Here is a 25,129-nt window from a genome sequence, read left to right on the forward strand (position 1 = left end):
TTCGCCTACGTGTGCATCATTTGCATGCTTTGTGTTTGTGAAAGTCAGAAGAGCATCAGATCCCATGGAATTTGAGTTAAGGGGAGTTATGGGGAGAGAGACACACTGGATTCTACCATCTCCTAAAGACCTTCCAGTAGGCCCCACCCTTAATGGTTTTACCACCTCCTGATTATTTCTGAGGATTAAACTTTTATCACATGCGCTTTTGCACAGCATGTGAGAATCAGTTTATAGCAGCTAAAAGCTAAAGGTTCTGACATGATCAAGGAGAACTGGAAAAGCATCTTGATGACCTTGAGCTTTCTGGTTCTAATGTGTCATTGGTAAACTGTCATTTAAAAATGAGCAGACAATTGAAGATTATTAATGTTCTGTAACTAGCCTATGTAAAAGCCTTATTACATATGAAATGTTTAAATTTGGCTTTGAAGAAGCATGTAGCAACCTGATACAAACCCATGAAAGTCTGTCAGTATTGGTTGATTATACTGAGGATTGATCCAGATTATTGGTTGTTTCAAATTTAGGACTTGAATCTGTGATGCTAACAGGTCAGAGGTGAGCTCTCCAGGAGGCAGTTTGCCTGTGAAGAAAGAAAGCAGGCAAACAACAAGCAAATCCAAAACACAAGCCAAGAAACAACAATCTGAGAAGTAACAGTAACTTATTGCTATAGCAGTGAGCACAGCCAATGTTCTCTCTGGGCCTTGCTCAAAGATGAGTTTAGTAATTTACACGTGTTCATGTACATGAAACCTTCTCCTATAGATTCATAAAATACCAGAGAGATACATTGTAGAACCATTATCAATGCACTGCCAACCTTCAAGTCTAATCAACACATGAAAATATTACTAAAAGGGTTCTGCAATCCTAGAAGACTGTGAACTTAGCTTTGGACTTAGTTTAACAAACTCACTGCAGGAGTTATTTCACCATGGCAGCTAGAGAGACCTCTGAGAATGGAGGCTGAAAGATTTAGAGGATCTTAGAGGGAGGAGCTATTTCTGCAATCAGGCTTCTATCTGAGTCTAAGATCCTTAGAGTCTAAGATCTTAGAGTCTAAGATCTATAGACTTTAGTGGACATTGGGTTGTCAACTGCTAATTCACCTGGTATTTCCCTCAATAGCTGTATGCTCTGATGATCACCAGGGAAGCTTTTTAGGACATACTGCAGAAAGGGAGGGTACCACCTTGACAGTAGTGTCTCTGAAAGCAAAAGGTTAAGAGTTGATATTTATAGGGTTTACAGTCATGAACATTTTAATGGAGAGCTTTCAGTGGAGAATCTAATTGATAAAGCTTATATATAAAATTTTAGGGTTAATAAACACAAGCTAAGCTTACTATAATAATTTTGAGAAGGTCATTGCTTGTCTAGACAAAGAGAAGAATCAGTATTATTTTGAGAAGAGTACCAAATTGATGATTGAGCCTTCTGTTGTTCAGGTAGATCATTATGGGAAGGTCTTGAGATAAGTAACGAAGCTATTCACTGGTTTACAGCCTTGTTTTCCTGGCTAAAAGTTCCTTGAGAAAGTTAGGAGAAGGTCATGGGGAATGAAAGTGGACCTTAGTTCTTCACGTAGTTAAGCCATATGGATGCAGGTATTCTAGGTTCTCTTATTTCACTAAGTTATATGTTTTAGCCTTAATATGTTGCACATTGTTAGATCTATTGAACTCAACATGACAAACTCCAATTGCATCCACTTTTCTTCAACTACTGTAATTTTGTCTCTTTATGTCTGAATAAAACTTTATTGTGTATATGCACCACATCTTCTTTATTCATCCACCCATCTGTTAATGGACACATATTGATGCCCTAACATGATCATTGTGTCTTCAGGTTTTTATTACTATGTTCTCCTTACTGTGAGGTCCCTGCTGACTGTTCTTTTTAAAAGGATTCCTTTGTATCTGCTCCCATTCCACCCACCATCATTTCTGATTTCCTTCCTTGTTTCACTTCCTCTCCTTGAACTTAATACTCCTTGGAATGCTTCATATTTTATTTATTTATCTTGTTCTGTGTTTGTCTTAAAGCTATTTATCCTTAATAGAATTCTACTCAAGTACAAGTTCCACAATTGTACAAATTTATTAATTTGTCTGTTTTGATTTATGTATCTGGCCATTCCCAGAAGCAATGAGTGAAGGCTATAGGGAGAATTTGAATTGTACTTGCTTGACCCTCATAGCTAAACTAAGCAATAAATGATTTATTCATATACATTCTTTATTTTATATATACCAGTCTAGATACTTATCCCACCCCTACTCAAAAATATTTTGAGATAATAAAATTGTATCATGTTGTAACTACCTAGACATGACCTGAACAAACACAATAGATATGCTTAAGTGGATGAGGGAAAGTACAGGAGGCCTCATCCATACACAAAGAACTACAGGCAACTAAATAATACTCAGAGTAGGAGAAATAGTCTTATCAAGTGAAGAGCATACCAATTAATTATCCATACCAGTAGTCAATAGGCTGACTGGTGTTTTTATTTATTTAGGAATATATATGGAACAACAATTAATGAAAATGAGACCATAAATTTGAAACAGAGCAAGGCGAGAGGTATATAGAAACATTTTGTGAGAGGAAAGAGGTGGAAATATATAATTACAATTTCCAAAAATAAAAGAAATAATTAAAAATCATAAATATATTGTACCTATTTTATATAGGATGTATGTATGTATAGATAAATAAACATATATTTTTTGAAAACAGGTTATCAGGACACCACATGGGAGAGATTTTGAGGATCCCTTTGAAAGATGTGAGGAATATCTGAGCCCAAGGACATGTAGTAAGCCCCAGCATTCTGCAAGGACCTTACTAGTTCATTCAGCACCCTCAACAACACCAAAGCATTGTCCAAGCCCTGTGCTAAATAGAGCCTCTCTCAGGGAAAGGTAAGTGTAGTTTCTGTTTTTCCTCATCTTTTCTTTTTGAGCAGAAAGATTATTTGTTCAAGGCCAGCCTGGTCTGTATTTTTCATCTTTTGAATATTTGGCAATAGAAACAGAAAACAGCATATTCATATGATGCAATTATTTATAAAATTAAATGTTGATTTTCAGGCTTACTTAAATTGTTTGGAATAGATTATATATTGTGTTTCTATTTCTCCCTAGCACAGTTCACTTGAAGTGAGTTTGTTAGCCAGATCTGGGCTCTACTCCTATCTAGTTAATGTAATTCTTAAAGTGAAAATCTGAATTGTGATAGGTTTAGTAGACCCATAGTAATTTATTATTATTGATTTGCCCTAAGTATAGAAATAGCCTAGGCTGAATTTTCTGATTATCCTCAATAGTGAAGCATGTCTTGTTTTGTGGCATCTGGCTTCTCATTTACCTCCTGCCAGCAACCCAGTAGAATCTAAATCATGGGAAGAGTCTACCTCTTCCTCTAGAAATACTTACATCCCAAGTCAGAATGGTTGTTATAAATGGGCATGGAAAAAAACCTCACTATTTTTATATAAAGCTATTCTTTTCCCATTCAAAAATTAGGTTATATAAAAACTTTTACAGAAAAATTGAAACTTGGGAGATATACTTTTAACACTTTGGCTGTTACGTTCCATGGTTACAGACGGCATAAAAAAGTAGCCCCTGAATTCTTAAAACATATTTAGTTCATTCACCAGACATAATTACAATGATTTTAATTAGCTGTAGATACTATATCAATAGTCAGGCTGAAAACAGCTATCTTGAACAAGATTATGGTTGCTGCATTAAAACATTCTGTTCTAAATAGATAGGTTTATCAGTTTCCTCATTAACTTTGTAAGCATTTGTCCTGGGGTGGGGGAAGGAGGAGGGAGAAGGGGAGGGAGAGAATGTGAGTATGTGTGTGGTGTTGGCTTCTTGATACTGAAATACAGAATATTTTTAATTTAATTTGTTTTTTGAGAATTTCATGCATGCATGCTACATTTACATCATTCCCTCCTCCTCCCTCCTGAAGGCTCCTCCATGTCTCCCCTGCTCCCTCTTAAATTCATGACTTCTTCCTCTATAATCATTATTGTTACACACACATATGTGTACATACATACTAGTGTATTTAGTGTTGCTCATATGTACATGTGTTTAGGACTTGGGGTTATGTAACCTAGAGGGGCCTCTTCCCTGGAGAAATCTGATTCTCCCTCCCCTTAGTGTCCACTGATTTCCTGTAACTCTTCATCTAGAATTGGAGCCTTGGAAAATTTCCCCCATTTATGTAGGCATATTTCCCAGTACTGTCATTATACAGGTCTTGTTCATGCAACCCTATTTCTGAAATTTCATGTGCGCATCATCCCTTTCATGTCTAGAAGAACCTCCCTTGCAAAATAGGCATCCTGGTGCTCTGGCACTTAAGATCTTCCCGCTCCCTCTTCTGACATACTCCCTGAGCTTAAGTGTAGGGGTTGTGTTGTAGACCAATTGGAGCCAGGTGCCTTGCCTCACTTGTTCCCTACATTTTAACCAATTTTGATTGATGCCACTTCTAGTTCATTAGAATGCCTAAGGGGAATGGTATTGTGATATAGGAGAGCTCTCATGTGTTGTGTGTGTTCCGGGGCGCGCGCGCGCACACACACACACACACACACACACACACAGGGACCTAAGTTATTTTATCTGTATATACGATGTTATCTGTCTGTAAATTCTTAATTGAATATAGCTAAAATTAGCTGTCCAATTATGTTTCAGTGGAAGACATATCTTAAGAGTAAATATAACTATTTACATTCTCTCTCTTGTACCTTCTCTCAAGTTTTATGAGACCTGGTTTCACTCAGCTAACCTGGAAATTGCTATGTAGACCAGACTGGCCTAACCTTGTCTAACCTATCTTCCTGTGTCTGCCTAAGAAGAATTAGGATACTTTATTTTCATGACAAATAAATGTGGTTAAGCTTTTTGCTAAAATACAGTGAGTGCTCTTAATATTCAACGTTGCCTGTTTTACTTGATTCAGTGAAAATAAGGCACATTTAAAATACGTGGTAAATTAGTTTGAACTCACCATCATGAGTTAAAATTTTATTAATGTATTGCTTATGACTGTGACCAGCACTATATTTTCCCCCACCAACGTGTAACACCTCTATTTTGATGGATTTAATCTATAAAGGACATGCACCTAGTATTCAACTCATATTACTAGGAGCAAAACGTTTTCTTCTGTTCAGGACTGGGTAGCCCTCTTTAAATGCATGACAGTCTCAGGTTTGGTGTTTCTAGGTAACTAGCAATAGGTTCACAAGTGTTCGCACAATCCACTGTAGTCAGTTACAAATAAAACTGATACAAATGTATATTGTTTATCCCAGGCCAAATTGGAAGTTTTGTCTAGAAGTTGTATGTTAGAGACACAGCTTCCGAAATTTATATATACAGTGTTCATTAAAATTATATTTTCTCTAAGATTGTAGTAAGATGCTAACCCTTGATCATTTTTTTTTATAAACAGATTTTAAAAACTTTATTTCTTTAAGCCAATGAGTTCTTATTTTAGTCCAGGTGTGCTTTTCTTTTTACCTACTTAAAAAATACCTCCAGAAACTGCCATGCCATAAATCACTTCAATTTTGATTGTATTTCAGAAGCATCTCTAAGTATAAATATTATATTATGACTCCAAATTTGTTTTATACTTTACAGTGTTACTAAAATCAGGCTTAGATATTAGCATGACCAATTAAAAGGGAATTGGTGCCCTTTTAAATCATGCTTAAGTTTTTTCTTTTGTAAATCATATTAAAGATTGTGAGGCAAGCATTCCTTATGCCATAGCACAGACTAGTGGATCTGTTCATAGTGCTGTTGGGAAACCCTGGAGTTGCACAGTTGGATATCAGCTTTCCACAATGGGCTTCATGTACTAAAATAATTGTTCTGCCAATTCATTTGCATAGGTGAAACTAAACTTCCTTTTATCTATGTGAGGGATTGTTTGGGATTATCTATTAAATTGATTGTTTATTGATTATGTCCTTTAAAGTATATGTCATTTAAACCATTTACCTACTTAATAATCTGATCTTTGCATAATAATTTAGTATTCTAATTTTGTAAGTACAAGTTGAGAACAAAAAGTAATATATTAACATACTTCCTATTTCTTTATAGGGGAGTTATCAATAACACTTCCAATATAAGCATTATAATTAAGGGGATCAGGACACTTTCATGATAACCTGAATAAAATAAAATAGATTAATTATACAAATGTCAATTTTGAATTAAAGAAGAGCAGAATGAAAAGAAATAGATGTTTTATTTCTTCTCTGACATTTTAAATCCCAATACACAGACTCTAATTAAAGTTATACTGTTCTCATCTATATTTAAATACTTTATTCTTTTAAAAATATGATTCTCATGGTGGATAGTGAGGTGATATCACCTTTGTTGAGAAGGGACCATTTTATTCCTATTCTGAAAGAGTGGAAATGGAAATGTGAACAGGTTCTAAGTATTATTTTCATTTCTTATGTATATTTTTCTTATTTCATAAAATTAGTGGGTTGCAGCTCCCTGTTTCTTCCACATAGTTCCAGAGTATATTAAATTATTAGAGAGTGAGTGCCAATTTTTGTAGCAGGAATCTTAAAAAGTCTTATTAATTAAATCAAACCTGGAGCCAGGTATTGAGGTGAACTGGAAGATCAGAGAACCAGAACAAGCCACAGCTACCTCACCTCGCCGGATCCTCAGCTGGTCTTGTTTCCTCAGACTGGAAGCCTCTGTGTCCTCATATCCGAATGGCTCTCAGCTGAACTGTGCTGTTAGAAGCCTGAAAGCTTAACCAGCCAAATGCTTCTGGTTTCTGGTACTCACGCCTTATATACCTTTCTGCTTTTTACCACCACTCCCTGGGATTAAAGGCGTGTGTCACCATGCCTGGCCTTTCCAATGTGGCCTTAAACTCACAGAGATCCAGAGGGATTTTTACCTCTGGAGTGCTAGGATTAAAGGTGTGAGTGCCACCATTTTCTAGCCTTTGTATCTACTGGCTATTCTGTCTCTGACTCCAGATAAGTTTATTAGGGTGTACAATATTTTGGGGATCACAGTACCACCACAAATTTTAAAGACATTATGCATGGAATTATTGTTCTGATGTGATTTATTTAGAGATAAGTGCTAAAGAATGATGTGTCAAAATCATTTTAAAGTTATCAGATATGTAGGTATAGTCTCCCAAATACACATCAAAATAATTATTAAGATTATTTTTAGACATTGTAGAAAATTGATAGGGTAGCAGAGAATAAGTGTCTGAATAAGTTATTTCTCCTCATTGTTGGCCAAAGGAAGAAATTATATTATTTTAAGCTTATAAAGTTTGGGGACAGTTTTGTTTCTTTCCTCTCTTTAAAAATTACTCTTCTTTGTGTCCACAGATTCCACTCTGATTGGTGTTCACCTTCAAATTGTGATGAGATCCATGACCGGGTAAAAGATGTCTTGAAATCACATCAGGCTCATGCAAGACATATATGTGTTAGTTTCTAATATTTTCTCTCTATTAAAGACTTTCTAATAGGCTCCCCAAACCAGCCAAGGTGCTTACAGGTTGTGATTCTTAGTAATGGGGAAGGAAAGAACATTCTCTGATGGAATTGCTGGGTTTACTACAAGTCACATAACTAACTTCCTGCTTGGCCAGAGTCATACAAAATGCCTTTTGATTATTATTTTTATTTATTTTATAACTTTTATTTATTTATTTTGTTTGAGTGTGTGTGTGTGTGTGTGTGTGTGTGTGTGTGTGTGTGCAGGCGTGTACATGTGCTGTGACACATGTGGAGATCAGAGAACAACTTTGATGGAGTCACATCATGAATTCTCTCCTTGAACCATGTGTGCCCTGATTTTGTCAGGATCAGAATCAGGTCACCAGGGCTGGGGAGCGAGTGCCTTTACTGGCTGAGCCATCTTGAGGTCCTAGGATTTCTTGTTGTTATTTCGTGTTTTACTATTATACTAGATATTGAACATTGATCATCTGAACTATAAGCATTTTTCAGTCATAATTATCTTATAAAAAGTCACTGAACAGTTACTTCATAATAATCATTTCTAGGTTTTAATAATATGGGAAGACTTATTTGTGATTCATTAAGAAGATTTCCATTTGGTGAAGGTGCATTTGATTCCATAGGTAGATGAGGAAGGAAGGGGATGTGTGGAGTACCTTTTTTAAATCAGTTGCTGAGCTGATTTTTAAGTCAATAAATATACAAAAGAAAGAAGAGCAGGTCAGGTTTTAGCTTTATTTTAGGAAAAAGCAATATACAATGTTTTCCAAGATAAACAAATCCATTTATATTTGTGGTAACTTGAAGTCATAACAGTATAATATTGTTGTATTAGGTTTTTAAATGTTATTCATTTTAAAGAATTACTTGTCATAGTTTGTATTTTTCAAGTCATATCAGTTTTCTTTTACAAAAATAAAAATTTAGCATTTTTGCTACTTTAGTTATTCAGTTTTAAAAACTATTCTGTTATTAATTGGCCTATTGCTCTAAGTTGCATACAGGACAAATTATTTCTTTGACGACTTTTCTAATAGTATTGAGATGTAAAAACATTGAACTTTTTGTATGTTTATTATCATACATGTTATTTCTATATTCTCTAATAATTTAATATTCCCTGAAATGTAGAAATAGCTTAAAATGTACATATTTCTACATTTCTAAAACCCAAGAAGTTATCCTTGTTCATAAAGTAATAGTTATCTGCTTTAGGTTCATATTTATCCTATTCCTCATCATATACGAGCAGTGAGAAATTGAGACTTTAAATTGGAATCCATAGTATTTCCAGCAGTATGAAATTGAAGTGCTTAGGTATAATCCTACCAAAATATTTGTGGGCTGTGTGTGGTGTGAAGGGGCAAAAACACATGAAAGAAGAGTGAAAAGAGCCATGTGCCAGGCTGACAGAATGCAGGATTTGGTATTTGAAACCTTGGTGAGCTTTAGACCCCATGATACCCTGATTTTACTTCTTTTTGGTACTGAGTATGAAAACCGGAGTCCTGTGCACATTAGGCAGATGCTCTGCCAGTGACCTATGTTCCCAGGCCACTTGATGTTATCTTTAAAATTTTTTATTTTTATTTTATATGTAAGTGCATTTTGCCTGAATATAGTATTTATATCATGTATGTGCCTCGTGCCCAGAGAGCAGAAGAGGGTACTGAATACCCTGGAACTGGAGTTATGGATGGTTCTAAGCCACTGTTTGGGTGCTGGGAACTGAAGTGGGCCCTCTGTGAGAGGAGCAAGTACCTTTAATTGTTGAGCCATTTCTCCAGCTAATTTTTGTTTTTGTCTTAATCAAAACCCCAGCATACTCTAAAAAAAACAAATATTGACAAGCAGATTCTAAAAGACACAGAGAAAAACAAAGCAATTTCTAGAATCAAAACAAGGATCAGTGAGGTAACTCAGCAAGTAAAGGTGCTTGCTGCCAGATCTGACAACCTGAGTTCAGTCCCTGGAAACTCATGTAGTTAAGGGGACAACCTACTCCTCAGAGTTTTCTTTGACTTCCATACATGTGTTATGGCACATGTGTATATGAGCACACATGTACACACAAATGCACAGGCATACATGCATGCAATAAGTAAATAATACAATGAATTTAATTTTTAATAATCTCATACATGTATATAATGAAATCTGATCATATATAACCTCTTATTCCCCCTCTGACTTCTCCTACTTGTCTCCAACACAACTCCTTCCAACCTCAAGTCTACTCCTTAACAAAGATAACTCACTAAGTCCACTTTTATGTGTACTCTGCACTGGAGCGTGGGAAACCTGCTAGTGGCTATACCTTCCAGGAACAATGGTTCTCCCTTCCCCAACAACTATCCACTGCCAATAGAAATTCTTCTCAAAAGAAAAAAGGTGGAGGACTTGCCATCTGGCCTTAGCAGTTTCCTGCATTGAGGACAGTGTAGCATTCACTAAAGCCACAGACATATCAAATGAGTAGAACAGAGATTCTGCAGATTGATCTACACAAATGCTGTTGCTGATAGGTGAAAAGGGTGCCAAGCCAGTCGCCAGTCGAGGGAGCCCTAGGAATCTCCTGTCCCTGCTCCCCAGTGCTGAGATCACATGTGTGTCACCACTGCTGGTGTTGCTTACACTGGTGCTGGCGTTGAACTTGGGTCCTCTGGCTTTCAAGGCAGGCTGTCTCCCCACCCAACACTTTGTATTTTTGTCTTGTGAACAAATGGTTCCCAATAAAAATAAAACAAAACGACCCAGACAACCCAGCAGCAACAAAAAAAGAAAATTCCCTTGGCCCATAATTCACAACATATCAAGAGACCTTATGTATTACAATATCTTTAAAGGAAAGCATAGAGAAAATATGGACAATTTGAATTTGGCAAGGAATTTTTTTTGACTTGACACAACCCATGCCAGACAAAAACAAGTTAAATTGGACCTTACAAAGTTTATAAATGTTTGCCTTATCAAAGGCACTGGTAAAAGAATGGAAAGCCTTAGTCTGGGTGAAAATATTTTCAACAGGGCCTGGACTTGATCCCCAGACCCATGTAGGGTGGAGAGGAGGAATAGGGACTAGCCAAAGCTCACATCACAAGTGATCATCATGTTCTCTTTGGTGTCATGTGATGTGAAGGAATCTGTGTGATGTTGTCACCTTAGTCTAACTTGAGAAAGGAATTGTTGAGAAGACTAGAGATCAAAATACAGCTGGAAGCTAATGTAACTGCGCTGTACTGCTGGGAGAGTCTTAGCTTTGCTGAGTGTACACTGGTTATGTCAGATGTTCATATTAAGAGACCCTCAATGAAAGAGGGCACTTCTGTGTGTGGCTCTGTATCGTCTTTGCAACTTTTCTGTAAATTTAAAATTGTGTTCCAGATTTTAAAAGGTAAAACATTATTGACTGTTTCATTTTAGCCCTCTCAGTTTTTTTTTTAATTTTTATTTTGCAATACAATTCAGTTCTACATATCAGCCACAGATTCCCTTGTTCTCCCCCCTCCCCTCCCTCACCTTCCCCCCAGCCCGCCCCCCATTCCAATCTCCTCCAGGGCAAAGCCTTCCCCACAGACTGAGATCAACCTGGTGGACTCAGTCCAGGTAGGTCCAGTCCCCTCCTGAGGGATCTGGATGCAGAGATCCATGACTAGGCCCCAGGTGGATCTCTGGGAGTCCAATTAACGAGAATGAGGAGGGTTTATATGAGCGAGAATTGTTGAGACCAAGGTCGGATAAAGCACAGAGACAAATAGCCAAACAAACGGAAACACATGAAATATGAACCAATAGCCCTCTCAGTTTTAACAAGAGCTGCTGTGATTCCAGGTTTCCTTTCCTCTCCCAGAGGAAATTCTTTTGCTTGCTCAGCACGGAACTCACTTCCTTCTATTTTGGCAGGATTTCTGCGTTAGTGCCTCCCTCCCTCTGCAGTTTCCAGGGCTCATCATGGAGGGGCAGTAAGCTCAGTATTGCACCCATGGAGTCTCACTGGAGCTTGCTCCTTAGGTCTTTCATTTTGTCTGTCTAGCACAGGGGATTATCAAACCCCTGTGATTTCTCTGTCCTCCAGCTGTGGAGCTGTTGAACAAAGCATAGAGTCTTGGCATTTGTTCTATGCTCAAAAGCCACGGATGCTCCCAGTAGAAAGCCAGCTATGGCACCTCTTTGGGGTTATCTCCTCTGGAGACTCTTCTCACCACAATCACAGTTGTTTGAGCAGCTTTGTGGTGCTTTTAAATAGCGGAAGAGTTAAGGTAATTGGTCTACTGCATCCTATTCAGAAAGAGGAGACTTTTTAAAATTAATTATTTGCCTCTGACTTACTGAGATGTGAAATAATGCTGCTCATGTTGGCTTATGCTAGGCACTAATTTCAATCCAGTCCAGCAGCAAGCAGAGCACAAACTTATAATTAGCCAACATTTCCTGCCTGCGTTCATTCATATAGCGTCCCCTCCCCAAGTAGCTGTGTGCTCTGCGCAGCACTGTGCAAAGCTCAGAGGCTCTTTTCATGAAATCAAATTTTCTCCCCATAAGGAGCATACAGTGTTTTAATAAACCACTGAATGAATATGAAACAGTAAAAAAGAAAACAGTGTGCTACAGCATGCAATTAAGTGTATGAAAAAAAAAGCATAAGCATGGATTATTGTTCTTTCAGAGAAAAACTGAAATTTGGCATATAGGAATAGTAAGGTTTACTAGAGGCTAGGCCCTGTGCACAAATTAGTCTATTTTTCCTTTCAATAATCTTGTAAATTAAGTATTATTAGGTAGTAAGTAGTATTTCAAAGATGAGGATACCCAGAAAGGTTAAGTGACATATATAAGCTACTGTAGATGCTTTTAACCAGGTTTGGAATTCAGGTGACATCCTTCATCTTAACCATTCCATTCTATGGTGATGAGTACTAAGTGTAGCCACATACACATAAGCCCAGAGATGTGGTCAAGCTTACACATGTAAAAATATATTCCCTTAAGAGTCATAGATATATACATGCTCAAAGGTAAGTCAGTCTGAATACAGCAGACATGGCCACTGAGCTACTTGTTGTAACAGGATTTTTTTTTTCCTTTCTGGTAAGGAAATTAATTTGGTAGCAGTGAGTGGGAAGTTGGTTTAGGGCAAGAATTAGAGTTGTGAATGAGACTTACCAAAGCAGTGTGATGGAGGAATCAATCAGAAAAGATGTGATTTGCCAGGAAATATTGTAGTTTAGATTTGATAGTTTGGAATTGAAATATACATTTAGTTGGAATTTATTGAATTGCCACTTTATGCCAGCACTAAACTAAGTGATATTTTATGCCGGCTTTGGAACCAGACTTTTGTCAAAGATATTTCTTTAATTTCTTCAGAGATGTTACAGATTTTTGTATATTTAGTATATGTAGCATGCTTACAAGGACAGCCATGTCATGGCTATATTTAGTAAATCTTGTTCTTTAAAATCATGCACCTCCTAACTGCTCTGGGGCTTACGGGTGCTCCATAAACTCAGACCTTCTGGAGCCCAAGCAGTGGTCTGACCCCCCAGATGGATCAAACCTTGCCATTGCCTCTGCATCCTCACATTCGGCACCTGGGTCCCCTCTCCTCCATACCCAAAGGAAGCCTGAAGTAGGTGCTAAAAGAGATAAACCCAGGGTGGAGAGTTGGATCAACGGCTAAGAGTGCTTATTGCTCTTGAATATGACCTGAGTTCGATTCCCAGCACCCACATCATGGCTCACAACCATTCAGAACTCCTGTTCCAGGGGATCCAACACCTTTTGACCTCCAAGGGTAGCAGGTACACGGCACACACATACACATGTAGGAAAAAACAAAACAAAACAAAAAACAAAAACCACAACCCACCACCACCACCACCACCACCAACAAAAAAAAACAAAACAAAAGATAAAATAAATCTTAAAAACATTAAAAAATAAGAGAGAGAGAAAGCCAAGGTAAAGGGTGAATCACCAGAAGATCCACAATGTTGTCCACTAAACCTGAGCCTTCAAAGTGGAGCTAAAGCCTGAAAAGGCGCCTGCAAAGAAGGGAGGGATGATTCCTGAAGGGAGAAAAGGAAAGACAGAGCAGAGATGCCAGACAGAGCAGGCGCAGCCAGCGGGGTGCCGCAGATACCAAGGGGAGGGTACAGATTTCATAGCTGAACTCACGCACAGTGTAGATTGAAATGCCATTTGTCAAGTTTCATAAAGATGCAGACTTTGGGTTTTTTGAAACTCTTTTATCACACAGAACACTTCATTGTTTTTGGAGGATGGCACATGTGTCACTCAGAGAATGTCTCCCGAGCCTGCCCGATGTGTGGAAAATACCTTTCCTGGTGGTTTTTAAAGACTCCCAGAAGGGATTCTACAGTGACACACATGGCCGCCACTACTTACAGAATGACTTATTGTGTGGGAAGACCCAAATTCATTTTTATTTTTATTCTTTCCTCCTCTTCCACCATCAACAAAGACTTAAGTCTTTTAAAACCATGGCACTGTTGGGACCTGACCCCTGAAAATACCCTGGACTCTGCAGCGGCATCACGCATAGTGGTCCTCAGAAAAGCAGAGGTTCCTTTTGAAAAAGACTGTGGACCTTCAGATGGATCAGTGCCATTTTCATGGCAATTCCTGAAAGTCAGGTTCAGCTTCTGAGAAGATGTTAAACAATGTGCTAAATGTGAAGTGTTAGCTCTTTAAACTATCTCTGTTCATAGTATCCCATGAAGACTTGAATCGATCCCATAGCTGCTTTCTGACTTTGGTGGTCAGAACAAGAAGGGACAGTGATGTTCTTGTACATGGTTAATGACCGACTGCTGTTGTCTTAAAATACTGTGATTGTTTATATATAATGATGCAGGAAAATAGTTTAACTCAGGAAAAAAATCACTTATCTATGGTGTAGAGACGAGGGATTATGATGATGATAATGAAGGTTCTGGGGATGAATTCAGGCCTTCAGGCTCGAAGGCAGACACTATTTCTCACAGAACCATCCCATTGCCCTCATCTCTTTTTTGATAAGCAACTTAAGAGTAGATTTTACCAGGAATTTGTGAGATTTACTTCTATTTTTTTCTATCTAATATTTTCTCCATCTCTGGAATTGTTTTGGTGGCTGTATATAGCCTATCCTTCCTATGTCTTTCTGTCTGTCTGTCTATCTATCTATCTACATATATATCTATATGTTTCTGGTTGTAGATTTCCCTGTAAGTGTTACATCAGCTTGATGCTTTAAGTTTTGATGCTATTTTTTGCTATTGTTTTGTTCAGCATACTTTTTTTAAAAATTTTTATTGCAAGTATTTTCTTTACCTTTGAGTTACTTAAAAATATGTTAGAGTCCCAAGCTTTCTTTAAAAGTAGAGGTATAGAGGTGTTCTTTTTTGTTTCAAAAAAGTTACAGAAGCTCCTTGCATCCACTGGAGGAGTTGAAAACATCTGCTTTTAGTGACTGTCCTTAAGCAGATGCACGAAGCTTCTGAAACTTTTGAAGTTATCAGGCGGATGCTCCATGGTTTTCCTCTGCATGCTCCTTCACAGGTGACACACCAGCCTCCTTTGTTAATTAGGTGCCACACTGACAGGCTGTCCTGTCACTTCATTTCATTGCACATGTTTTCTGATTCTGGTTTTTGGTACTACTATTTGGGTAGTTTTACATTTTTACCTCATTATTATGTATTTTACTCCTTTGTGCAGTAGAATGAATTTTAACAAAGTGTACATGTATAAAACAACATCCAGGTCACTTGCAACATTATTGGTACCCTCAATTGTTTTTATTAATGTCTTAGGGGCCTTCTTTCTACTAAATGCCGTAGTATTCTAATATATGATAATGTGTAGACTGGTTTGATGTGATTTTGAATGTTCAAAATTGCATAATATTATGGTTTCATGTCTTGTTTCTTTAGTGGATCATTGCATGTGTAACATGCATGTCTTCACTTTTTTCTATGTAGATAGATACAGCAAATTATGCTCCACAAGCAAATTCTTGGAATCTAGATATGTTCATTCATTTACATGTTATCTATGGGCACAATAGCACAAGTGAGAATTGACATTTCACAAAGGATACCACAGCCAGACTACTGTATTTCTAGTTTGAGGCTAATGAACATGTCTACTTTATCTAGTGTTGTGTATGTCTTTTGATGGACAAGCTCTAATTTGAAATGTAACTAAGAAGGACTTAATGGGGGGGGGACAAGAAATTTGGGTATTCATGTGTTGAATACAGTATTAAATGTGCATTCATATGTATAAAGAAAGATATATGTACATATACATATAGATATTTATATATGGAGAAAGGGAGAAAATAAATGAGAAAACAGGATCAGAGGAGAGGAGAGGGGAAGGGAGGGATCTTGGGGATGAGATATACTTCACATGAACTTCATTTATCTTTCACATACACTCAATATACCTAACACCTAAAGATTATTATATAAAAAAATTTAAGCCCTTTTAAAATCTTAGCCCTATTTTGATTTGATCCATTTTATGAGGTCAGTGTAGAATTTTCCATTTTTGATGTCTTTGTTGATACCCAAATAATTTGAATATTGAAGCATTTTGAACTTGGATTAGGGATACTTAATTTACAATGCCTTTTGATTCTAGATTCCTAAGATTTTCTTTATCCATGTTTTAAAAGATGTGAGGATAGGTGTTAAGCCAGCTGAGTATGCTCATTCAGGACTTATTTAGGAGTCCTAGTCCGCTGTCTCTTCAAGTATGTGTTAGAAGAATTTCTTTATTTTTACTATTTGAATGTGGAACTATACTTTTAGATCTTTTGATTTTGCCTCACAAGTATCTTGAAATATTTTTTAAAGTTTTAATATTATTTTATTATTTTCTATGTATGAGTGTTTTGCCTGCATGTCTGTGTACCATTATGTGCTGGTGCCTGCTGAAACCAGAATGGGATATCAGACCCCCAGGAACTGAAGTTTCAGACACTTGTGAGCCACAATGTGGGGGTGCTGAGAACCAAACCTTGGTCCTCTGAAGGAGCTGGGTCCTCTTAACTGCGGAGGCATCTCTCCAGACCTGGATTCTTCGTATTTGTCATTCTGCTTGCTTTTATTATGGCTCTTTATTTTTGAAACTTAATTTTGATTATTACTAATCTAATATGCTGTTACACCTATCTATCAAGTTGCTTATTTCAGCAACTGTATTTTTAGTTCTAAAATCTTTTATTCATCTTCATGGACTCATTCCTGAAATTCATTAAATGTATGTCCAGTTGTCCAACTCTCCGTCAATTTTCCTAATCATATTATATCGATCACAAATAATTTAAAGTGCATGTCTCCTAAAATTCAGTATTTTGTATGTGTTTGTATTTGTGTCTTTGTCTTTTTTACTTCTTCTTAGTGGTGATGGTATCCTGGCTGTAGGTGCATTGATTATTTTTAGATTAAGTTCTGTATATGTTTAAAATACTGTTTGGTTTTCTACATGAAGAAAGGGTTTTGTTTTTCTTTCCCAGGCATGTGGCATTAAGGGCTAATAACTCTAATCCAAAAGGGAGAGATCTGATTTCAGGCTATACTGAGTTTTGATAAATCTCAGTTTATCTTTATTCAGAGTCCTGAGTTCAGCTCTCACTTGTGGCATTAGCCCTCACTTCAAACACAACCTTTAGGCCTTTACCATAGACCAAAGCATTTCTTTCCTGTTTGTCAGATGTGGTGAACTGACATTTGACTATTTGAGAGAAATATGTACTCAGAGGACACTTGACTTCAGAGAACAGAAGTCTTAGTTCTTTACATTTCCATACTAGGAAGTTATTTACATGGCAGTGTGTCAGTCAGTGTTGCCCTGCATATGGGACAGTGGGCCACAGAGAGTACATCACCTGGTAATGTCATAACTATTTTAAGTATACACACTAAGCTAATGGTGCATTTCTCAAGATAATGCTAAGTGACATATGACTATACTTGAGTCCTCTGTCTGTTTATTTTGACACCTTTTGAAAGGCTAGTTTAGTATTTTCCATCTTCTCTATTTGGTAGTATTTTCCATCTTCTCTGTTTGGCAGCTGCATTGACTGAGGCCAGGCGGCTGCTCTTGGAAGTCAGGCGTCATTGGTCGCATGCTCCTTGCAAATAGTTGGTGTCAGTTCACCATCCTGTTCAGGACTTCAGTGCTATCTGCTTTCTATCAATCTTTCTGTTGAACGTTTCTTTTAGGTGCCATGAGTATAGGGCATGTTTTCTTTGCTATTCAGACATGTTGGGGTTAGCTTATCTGTCACTAGCCTGCCCAGCTTCAGAAGTCAGCAAATGCATTCACATTTTTCCCTATGTTTGAAGACCTTCTAGGCTTCAATTTTAATTTTTTGTGCTTATGGGATTCATAAAACATTCTGCTTACCCTTCCCAGCTGTAGAAATTAGTCTTTGTTTCCATGGCCAGGGCTAGATTTTTATCCTAGCTAGTCAGTGTCTGTAGTTTATAAACAGTTCCTGTGAGGACACTGAAGTGTCAGCAGTACTTCGAGGGATTTGTTTTTTGTGTGTATGCAGTGGCTCTTGACCTTGTAGATGACCCCATCTCTAAAAACTGTTAGATTGTAGGAGACTGCACTCTGCATTCCAGATTTTTTGGCTAAGATTTATTCCATGATGTCCCAGGAAGCTTTGTGAGTCAATACATGATTTGGAAACTGATTGGATTTGTAAGATGTTAAAGAATTTAAATTTCATCTTCTATTCTTGTACAATCATGAAAAGCCTTGTGGTTTCTCTGTGCCTCACACTGACCTTTCTTCAAACATTAGCTGTGGTCCTCAGCCTCTAGTCCATGAACAAATCTTCAAATGCTTAACAAAAATAGAGGTGTACACTGTAAGTCCACTTTTGAAAGGACTGCCTCTCTGATAGCTGAATATCTGTAATCTTCGCTAGGTTTTCTCCTAATATCCTAAAAGTATTTTTTCAGCTTTCTTAGTTTGTAACACAAGTAGCTGTTTACTATAAATTCTCCCATCCAACACCAAAGCAATTTCTGTATGTTTTTATGAGGGGGTTTGTGTCTTTGTGTTTTTCTATTGCTACCACATATTATCATAACTTATTGGCTCAAATTGATCATCTAATATTTCTGTAGACTAGAGGTCTGACAAAGGGTAATACCCGGCTAAATTCTAGGTAGCTCTTCTATGTCTGTCTCCCTTCCCCCATCTCAGTCATAGGTGCTCTACCTTTAAATGGTCTTTCTGAGCACTCTTTCTAGTCAGATCCATCTGGCTGCTTGTGTATACATGAGATGATTATTCCTATTCATAGTCTGAAACAAGAAGAGAGTTATGTGGTAATACAGTCTGTTTTGTTTCTTGGGTCAGACTTACCTATCAGGCTGTCCTTGATCCAGATGGGCAGTGTTCTCTGAGTGGTGTTAGTTATGTGTTCTTACTCCCCTTAAGACAACCTTTCCATTTATTTCTTCACTTGTCAGTCTTTCTGACCTGACTGTATGCCAGTCAAGAAAAAGACCCAATGGAAAGTTTGAAAATAAATGATTAAATATTTATCATTTAGGTTCTAACTAAAAACTGTTTTAATAGTCAACAAAAATGTTAAAGAGCAAAAACATGCCAGTAGAAATATATGGAATTATTCATAATGGTAAGACCCAAAAGTCTTGACAACTAAAATTGTATGTACATTTTCCAAAAAGTTTTAACTTGATTATTTATTATTGACTGGCACTTGTCAATGCATGTGTCCTTTGCTGATGCAGTTTTTGCTGTCAGCAAATTTAAAAAAAAAAATTTCTTCACAGTCGGTGTTGATGTGTTTTCTTATCTGAAGTGGATGGGCCCTTCTTCTATCAATGCTATTCCTTGTGTGTTTCCCTTACCTACTCTATTTACCTGTGTCTGTTGACTAAGGAGTAAGTGGTGATGGCTAAGAGTAGAACAGTACTTAATATGATATTACAGAAAACACATGTCAACTTACAGCTTGCAAAACTAGCTCACATGATCTCCTGTTTCCAACTCCTTTGTGTGTATTTAGTAGAAGTTAAAAATGGGAACTTTGGCTACATATGCTTATAACAATTAACTCATATTTTGATTTTTCCTTTTGTGGTTTATTATTTTGGCTTATCATTATCAGTAAATCATTTCCTTTGTAAGTCATGGGTGCATGCTTGCATACGTATAATTTTCTCAAGCATTGTACTTTATGTCTCAGAAGGCAAGAATAATCTTTTTGGAGTTCATATAAAATATATATGGATTTATTAATTTACATATCTTGATATATCCACTACCATTTTTTCCTGGTTCATAAAATATTTACTGAATGGCTAGTCTTCACTAACCAGTACTAACCAAATTATAATAAAAATAATGGGCTCTTTTGAAAACATACATACAAGTAATATTATACAGATTGAGCAGGTTATATTTAAGAATATATATGCATATATATGCATGTAACAATAATTAATGAAAAAAGAGGTCATAGTTTTGAAAGTGAGCAAGGTGGGGTATGTGGGAGGATTTGGAGGAAAGAAAGGGATATTATATAATTATATTATAATCCCCAAATAAAAGAAATAATTTTAAAATGTTATTGAGAGCTAATGCATTCTCAACAGTTTGCTTCTGTCCTTAGATGTCTAAGCACTTGATTCTTGATTCATTCTCTTATAGAGAGGATGGAAAGGCACATTTCCCACAGAATCATAACCACCATATTGAAAGCAATGAGAAAATTGATTAATGGAAATCTTTTAATTTTTTAGGATGAGAGAGACCCAGAGAAAGAGGAAGAACTGGAACTGAAAAGAGGTCTTTTATATAGAGACTCTGCCTATGACAGTGACCCTGAATATAGGTACGGACTTGCTTCTGTATGCAGAGATCTTCCTTATAGATAGCATAAAAATGACCCATTTATCTTTTTTTCTAGATTTTAATCTTAATTTTATTCTTAAAATTATAGATATGTGTGTCTGTATGTGGATATGTGTGTGTGAATGCAGATGTCTGTGGAGCTTGGAGACATGGGATCTCCCTGCAGCTGGAGTTATTGTCTGTTAACCCCCCAGTGTGGATGTTTGGAACTGAACTTGGGTTCTCTGTAAGAGCAGTAGGCACTGTTAACCACTGAGCCATCTCCATCCCAGTTACATTTTTTTTTCTTACTGGAGCTTTTGGATAAGAAACACACCTAAGAGATAGGGGGGCGACTTAGGAAAGTGCTTGGGGAGCAAGCATGAGGACTGCGTTTCCACTCCCCAGTACCCATGCTGGGGGTGGAAGACAAGCAGCTGTACACTTCTGTTTGTTATCCCAGCACTGTGGAATCAGAGACAGAGGAGTCGTGGGACTTATTGACCAGGTAGTGTGGCTGAATTGGCCAACTCTAGATTCAGTGCAAGACCCTATCTCAAAAAATAAGGTGTAGGATAACTGAGAAAAACACCAGACATTGACTCCTGCCTCTATACACACATGCTTATCCATTTTCACACATGTACACATGCACACATGCACATACACTCACACATGAATATCCAACTCACAATGATGCTTTTCCTCTTGTTTAGGATTTGACTGCCCAGCAAATTCATGTGTTTCATGATACATTTGTCCTAAACTAAAAATAGTTTCCAAAATTAGATGAGTAAATCTTTTCAAAATTATGTAAGAAATAAATCTGTTCTCCTAAAATTTAAGGGATATTAGTAATAAAAATATTTTTGACAGATTATACTAGTAGATTTCATTTTGAAAGTTCTGTGCCAATGGCCATGAGATGCAGAATTAAAAACTGCGAATCATGGGTAGTTAAAACTATTGCTGCTCTACCATGGAGTACCATATGAGTTTTTCATCACGAAATTCTTAGAGACTTACATAGATGCTCCATGAAGTGGAATTTTTTTTTTCTAGCTGGAGTTTGCACCAAAATTGTAACCTTGGCTGGAACTTCTATGAACATGTGAGGGCACAGCATGAGTGTGATCTCCTTTCCCAAAGTCATTGCCTCCCAATCAAGAGAGAGCCTGGGCCTCTTATGAACGTGGATTGACTGTTGTAGATGGATTTGAAAGAGAAACAGTGAAAAAAGGAAAAGGGTTCAGAGAGCACATAGTTTTTTCTCTTCTTGGTTGTTCTTTCTAAAAATGTCTCTTCCCTAGATTGCTATACCCACTAGTGTTTTGCCAATTTGACACACGCTAGAGTCACCTGAGTTGGAGGGACCCTCAATTGAGAAAATGCCTCCGCGTAAGATTAGCCTGTAGGCAAGCCTGTGGGATGTTTTCTTAATTAGTGATTGATGTGGGAAGGCCCAGCATTGTCCTTTGTGAGTGGTGCCACTCCTGGGCCGATGGTCCTGGTATGTATGAAAAAGAAGTCTGAGCAAGCTATGTGGAGCAAGCTAGTAAGCAGCAACCCCACCTTCTGCTTGGCCTCTGCTTCAGCGCCTGCTCCCAGGTTCCTGTCCTGTTTGAGTTCTTGCCCTGACCTCCCACACTGTTGGACTATTACTGGAAATGTAAAATGAAATAAACCCGTTCCTTTCCAAAGTGTTTTGGCCATGGTCGTTATCACAACAATAGAAACCCTAACTAATAAAATTGTTTTATAAATTACTACCCCAGTTTTGATGGGTAAATCAATATAATTCTGGTTTGGGCAAGAAATAAGAAGTAAATTTGACATTGGAAAGGGTCTGATCTTTGAAGTTTTATATAAATAATAATTGCCTGTGTTGTTTCTTAGAAATACAGATTTCCACCTGGTAACTCCAAAGGTTGTGGTTTCTGCATGGAGATAAAACCAAAACTGTGCATTAATAAAAGTGCTGGAGGGTTCTAATACAGGGAGTGTGAGAACAACACTTTGACAAACATTGCTCTTGACTTGAAGTTTCCCATAAACTGATTCTTGTTCTTGTTCATCACTGTCAATAATTAACACTATTTGTGTTGATTCAATGTTGTGTTAACCCTCAGAAGCTTTAAATAAAAGTTGAGCAGCTACTAAAAAAATTCTGTGCTCCTTTTTGGTGTCCCTTCACAGTACTCACCATTTATGTACATCCTTGGACCAACAGGATGAGTACGCAGGCCTTCAGAATTGGTCACAGAGTGGTTTTGAATATTTTGCTCTGGAGGCTGCTCCTCAAGTGATCGGATGTTGTTTTAGTTTTATCTCCAATTCAAGTGCTTCCTGTTAAGCGGGACTGAGAGGCAGGCACCTTCTCACAGCAAGCCATGAAAGCTTTTCTTGTTACAGAATCCCCAGGGAAGAAAAATAAGTGACTTATAAGTAGCTAGTCTGCATTACACTCATCTGCACACATTTTTGGCTAATGCTTGAAAGAAGGATGGCAACATAGCATCTTCTCCCTCAGTTTATTGACTGTGTTTAAGAGAACTCTGCCATTGAGTGCCACCCAAAGTGTGGTTTATATTAGTAGCATTAACATCTGCTTAAAGATCCAAAGTCTCAAGGCCCCACATGAGGTATATTTTATTGAAAATTTGGGGAGTGGCCAAGCTACCTGAATTACAGCAATGACTCTGGTGCATATTAAAGTGTAAGAAGCATTTCCAAATCTTATTGGTCCATACAATGGTTTGTAAAAACTTTCCTTTAAAGTGGCTTCTTTTATTGTTTTATTAATGAATAATGGCAAGGAGTCACATATTAGGGTAAAACCTGATATATCCACAGAGTGACAGAGAAAACGATCAGTGACCTCTACACTCCATGGCTCCCCAATCAAAAGGGCTGCACATCTCCTTTGGCCCCTCCTTATTCCTCTTATGTGTCCACCTATCTCCTCTGAGTCCTCCAGAAAACTCTGTTGTCCACTTTGGCCAGCGGAATGTGGACCCTGCCTTCCAAACCAAGGCCTGACTCTATTGGCAGTCTTGGAGCAACAACACAAACAAATGTCAGGCAGCACACCTTTGTATAGTGTCTTTAAAGGAATGTTATCAGACCACAGTATAATCTCTCTCTCCCTGTTATCTGTTCTAAAGCCCAAGACTAAATCTTTTCTCCTTCCTACCATCCATTCATCCATAGATCCAGCCAGCCAGCCAGCCTCCAGAACATATGCTACATTCTCAGAACTTTTCTTCATGTTTTATTTGTTGAGGTTTTTGCTTGATAGAAACCATTGTTGAGTTTTATGACAAGGAGTTCATATCTTATAATCTAAAATACCTATAATCATATAGACTCTAATATTACAACTTTAAAGTGCTAAGCATGCTAGTTAGTGTCTTAAAATCTTTCTCAATTCTGGTTCTTTAGGTATAAGTAGTACATTATATTTTATTACTTACGTAATGTACTACTTTTCTGTTCCCATGATAAAACAACACAATTAAGGAAACTTACAGAAGAAAGAATTTATTTGGGCTTATGGTTCCAGAGGGATAAGAGTCATCATGGTAGGAAAGCAGGGTGTCAATAGGCAGGCATGGCAGCTAGAGCAGGAAGCTGAGCACTCACATCCTCAAGCATGAAGCAGAGAGAGAGAGCAGACTGGATATAGTCAGATTGTACTCTTAAAGCTCACCCTCAGTAACATCCTTTCTTCAGGAAGCTTGCACTATCTAAACCTCCCCAAATAATGCCCCCAATTGGGATAGCAGTTCCAATGCCAGATATTCTGGGGGACATTTCTCATTCAAACCATGTGCCTCTTAAAATTACTATTGTTTGCTTAATGTATCCATCTTCAGAGCTCCATTTTATATAAATGTGTGTATCATGTATGTATGTATGTATGTATGTATATAACTATGTTATTTTATCAGAAGGCTATTCATGAGAACTGAGTCATAAGCTATGTGTAAAATACTACTCATCTGACCCTTCATTTGAGCTGAAAAACAAAAAAACAAACAAACAAACAAAAAAACCAACCCTCTAGGCCTCAAATGGTTTAACATCCCTTTTCTAAATTAATCACCAGTAATCCTTTTGTTTTTTAATCCATTCTAAATTTCCTAAAATATTCCTTTTATGTATATATTATAGGCTTCAATAAAACATGTATATAAATTTATAATTTATACATTAATAGATAGAATTTGAAACTAATTGGTTCTGTTATCTTTGTCTCTATTCTTATTTTGTCATTTCTCTGCATAGCAATGTCACAGTTCAATAAAGAGCTGTCTATTCAAGTAAATAGTCATAAGTTGTTGGAAATATGTGCTACATTTAAAACAATAACATCATTCCTGCTTTGAAGCTAGTTGATACAGTATTTTATAACATAGTAAAACTTTATTAAGTGATTTGTGAACAAGTACTGGAGATATTATTGGTAAAATGAGAAGTGAAGTTGTTTAAAAAGCCCATTTCTATGTTATGATTTTTAGTGTCATACACATATTTGAATCTTAGTAATACACAGCAATTTAAAAAAATTTAGTTGTTCACAATTAGAGATTCTGGAACATCTAGAAGTAAATAATACTGTGTTTAGGATTCTGATGTTTGTGTTTGCACCTCTCCATA

The 25,129-nt window shown here is 37.1% G+C and overlaps 1 protein-coding gene across 3 annotated transcripts in view; it reads left to right on the forward strand.

Moving 5' to 3' along the window:
* Spata6 (spermatogenesis associated 6) overlaps positions 1-25,129 on the forward strand; it is a 101,087-nt gene that overhangs the window by 70,249 nt on the left and 5,709 nt on the right. For all 3 annotated transcript variants that reach the window (XM_059254719.1, XM_059254720.1, XM_059254721.1), the window contains 3 exons: positions 2,755-2,939; positions 7,439-7,538; positions 20,380-20,471. In XM_059254719.1, coding sequence (XP_059110702.1) covers positions 2,755-2,939; positions 7,439-7,538; positions 20,380-20,471 — 377 coding nt within the window. The remainder of the gene's footprint in view (positions 1-2,754; positions 2,940-7,438; positions 7,539-20,379; positions 20,472-25,129) is intronic.

The sequence above is a fragment of the Peromyscus eremicus genome, chromosome 2 (assembly GCF_949786415.1).
Source record: "Peromyscus eremicus chromosome 2, PerEre_H2_v1, whole genome shotgun sequence".
In the NCBI taxonomy this organism is placed as follows: domain Eukaryota; kingdom Metazoa; phylum Chordata; class Mammalia; order Rodentia; family Cricetidae; genus Peromyscus; species Peromyscus eremicus.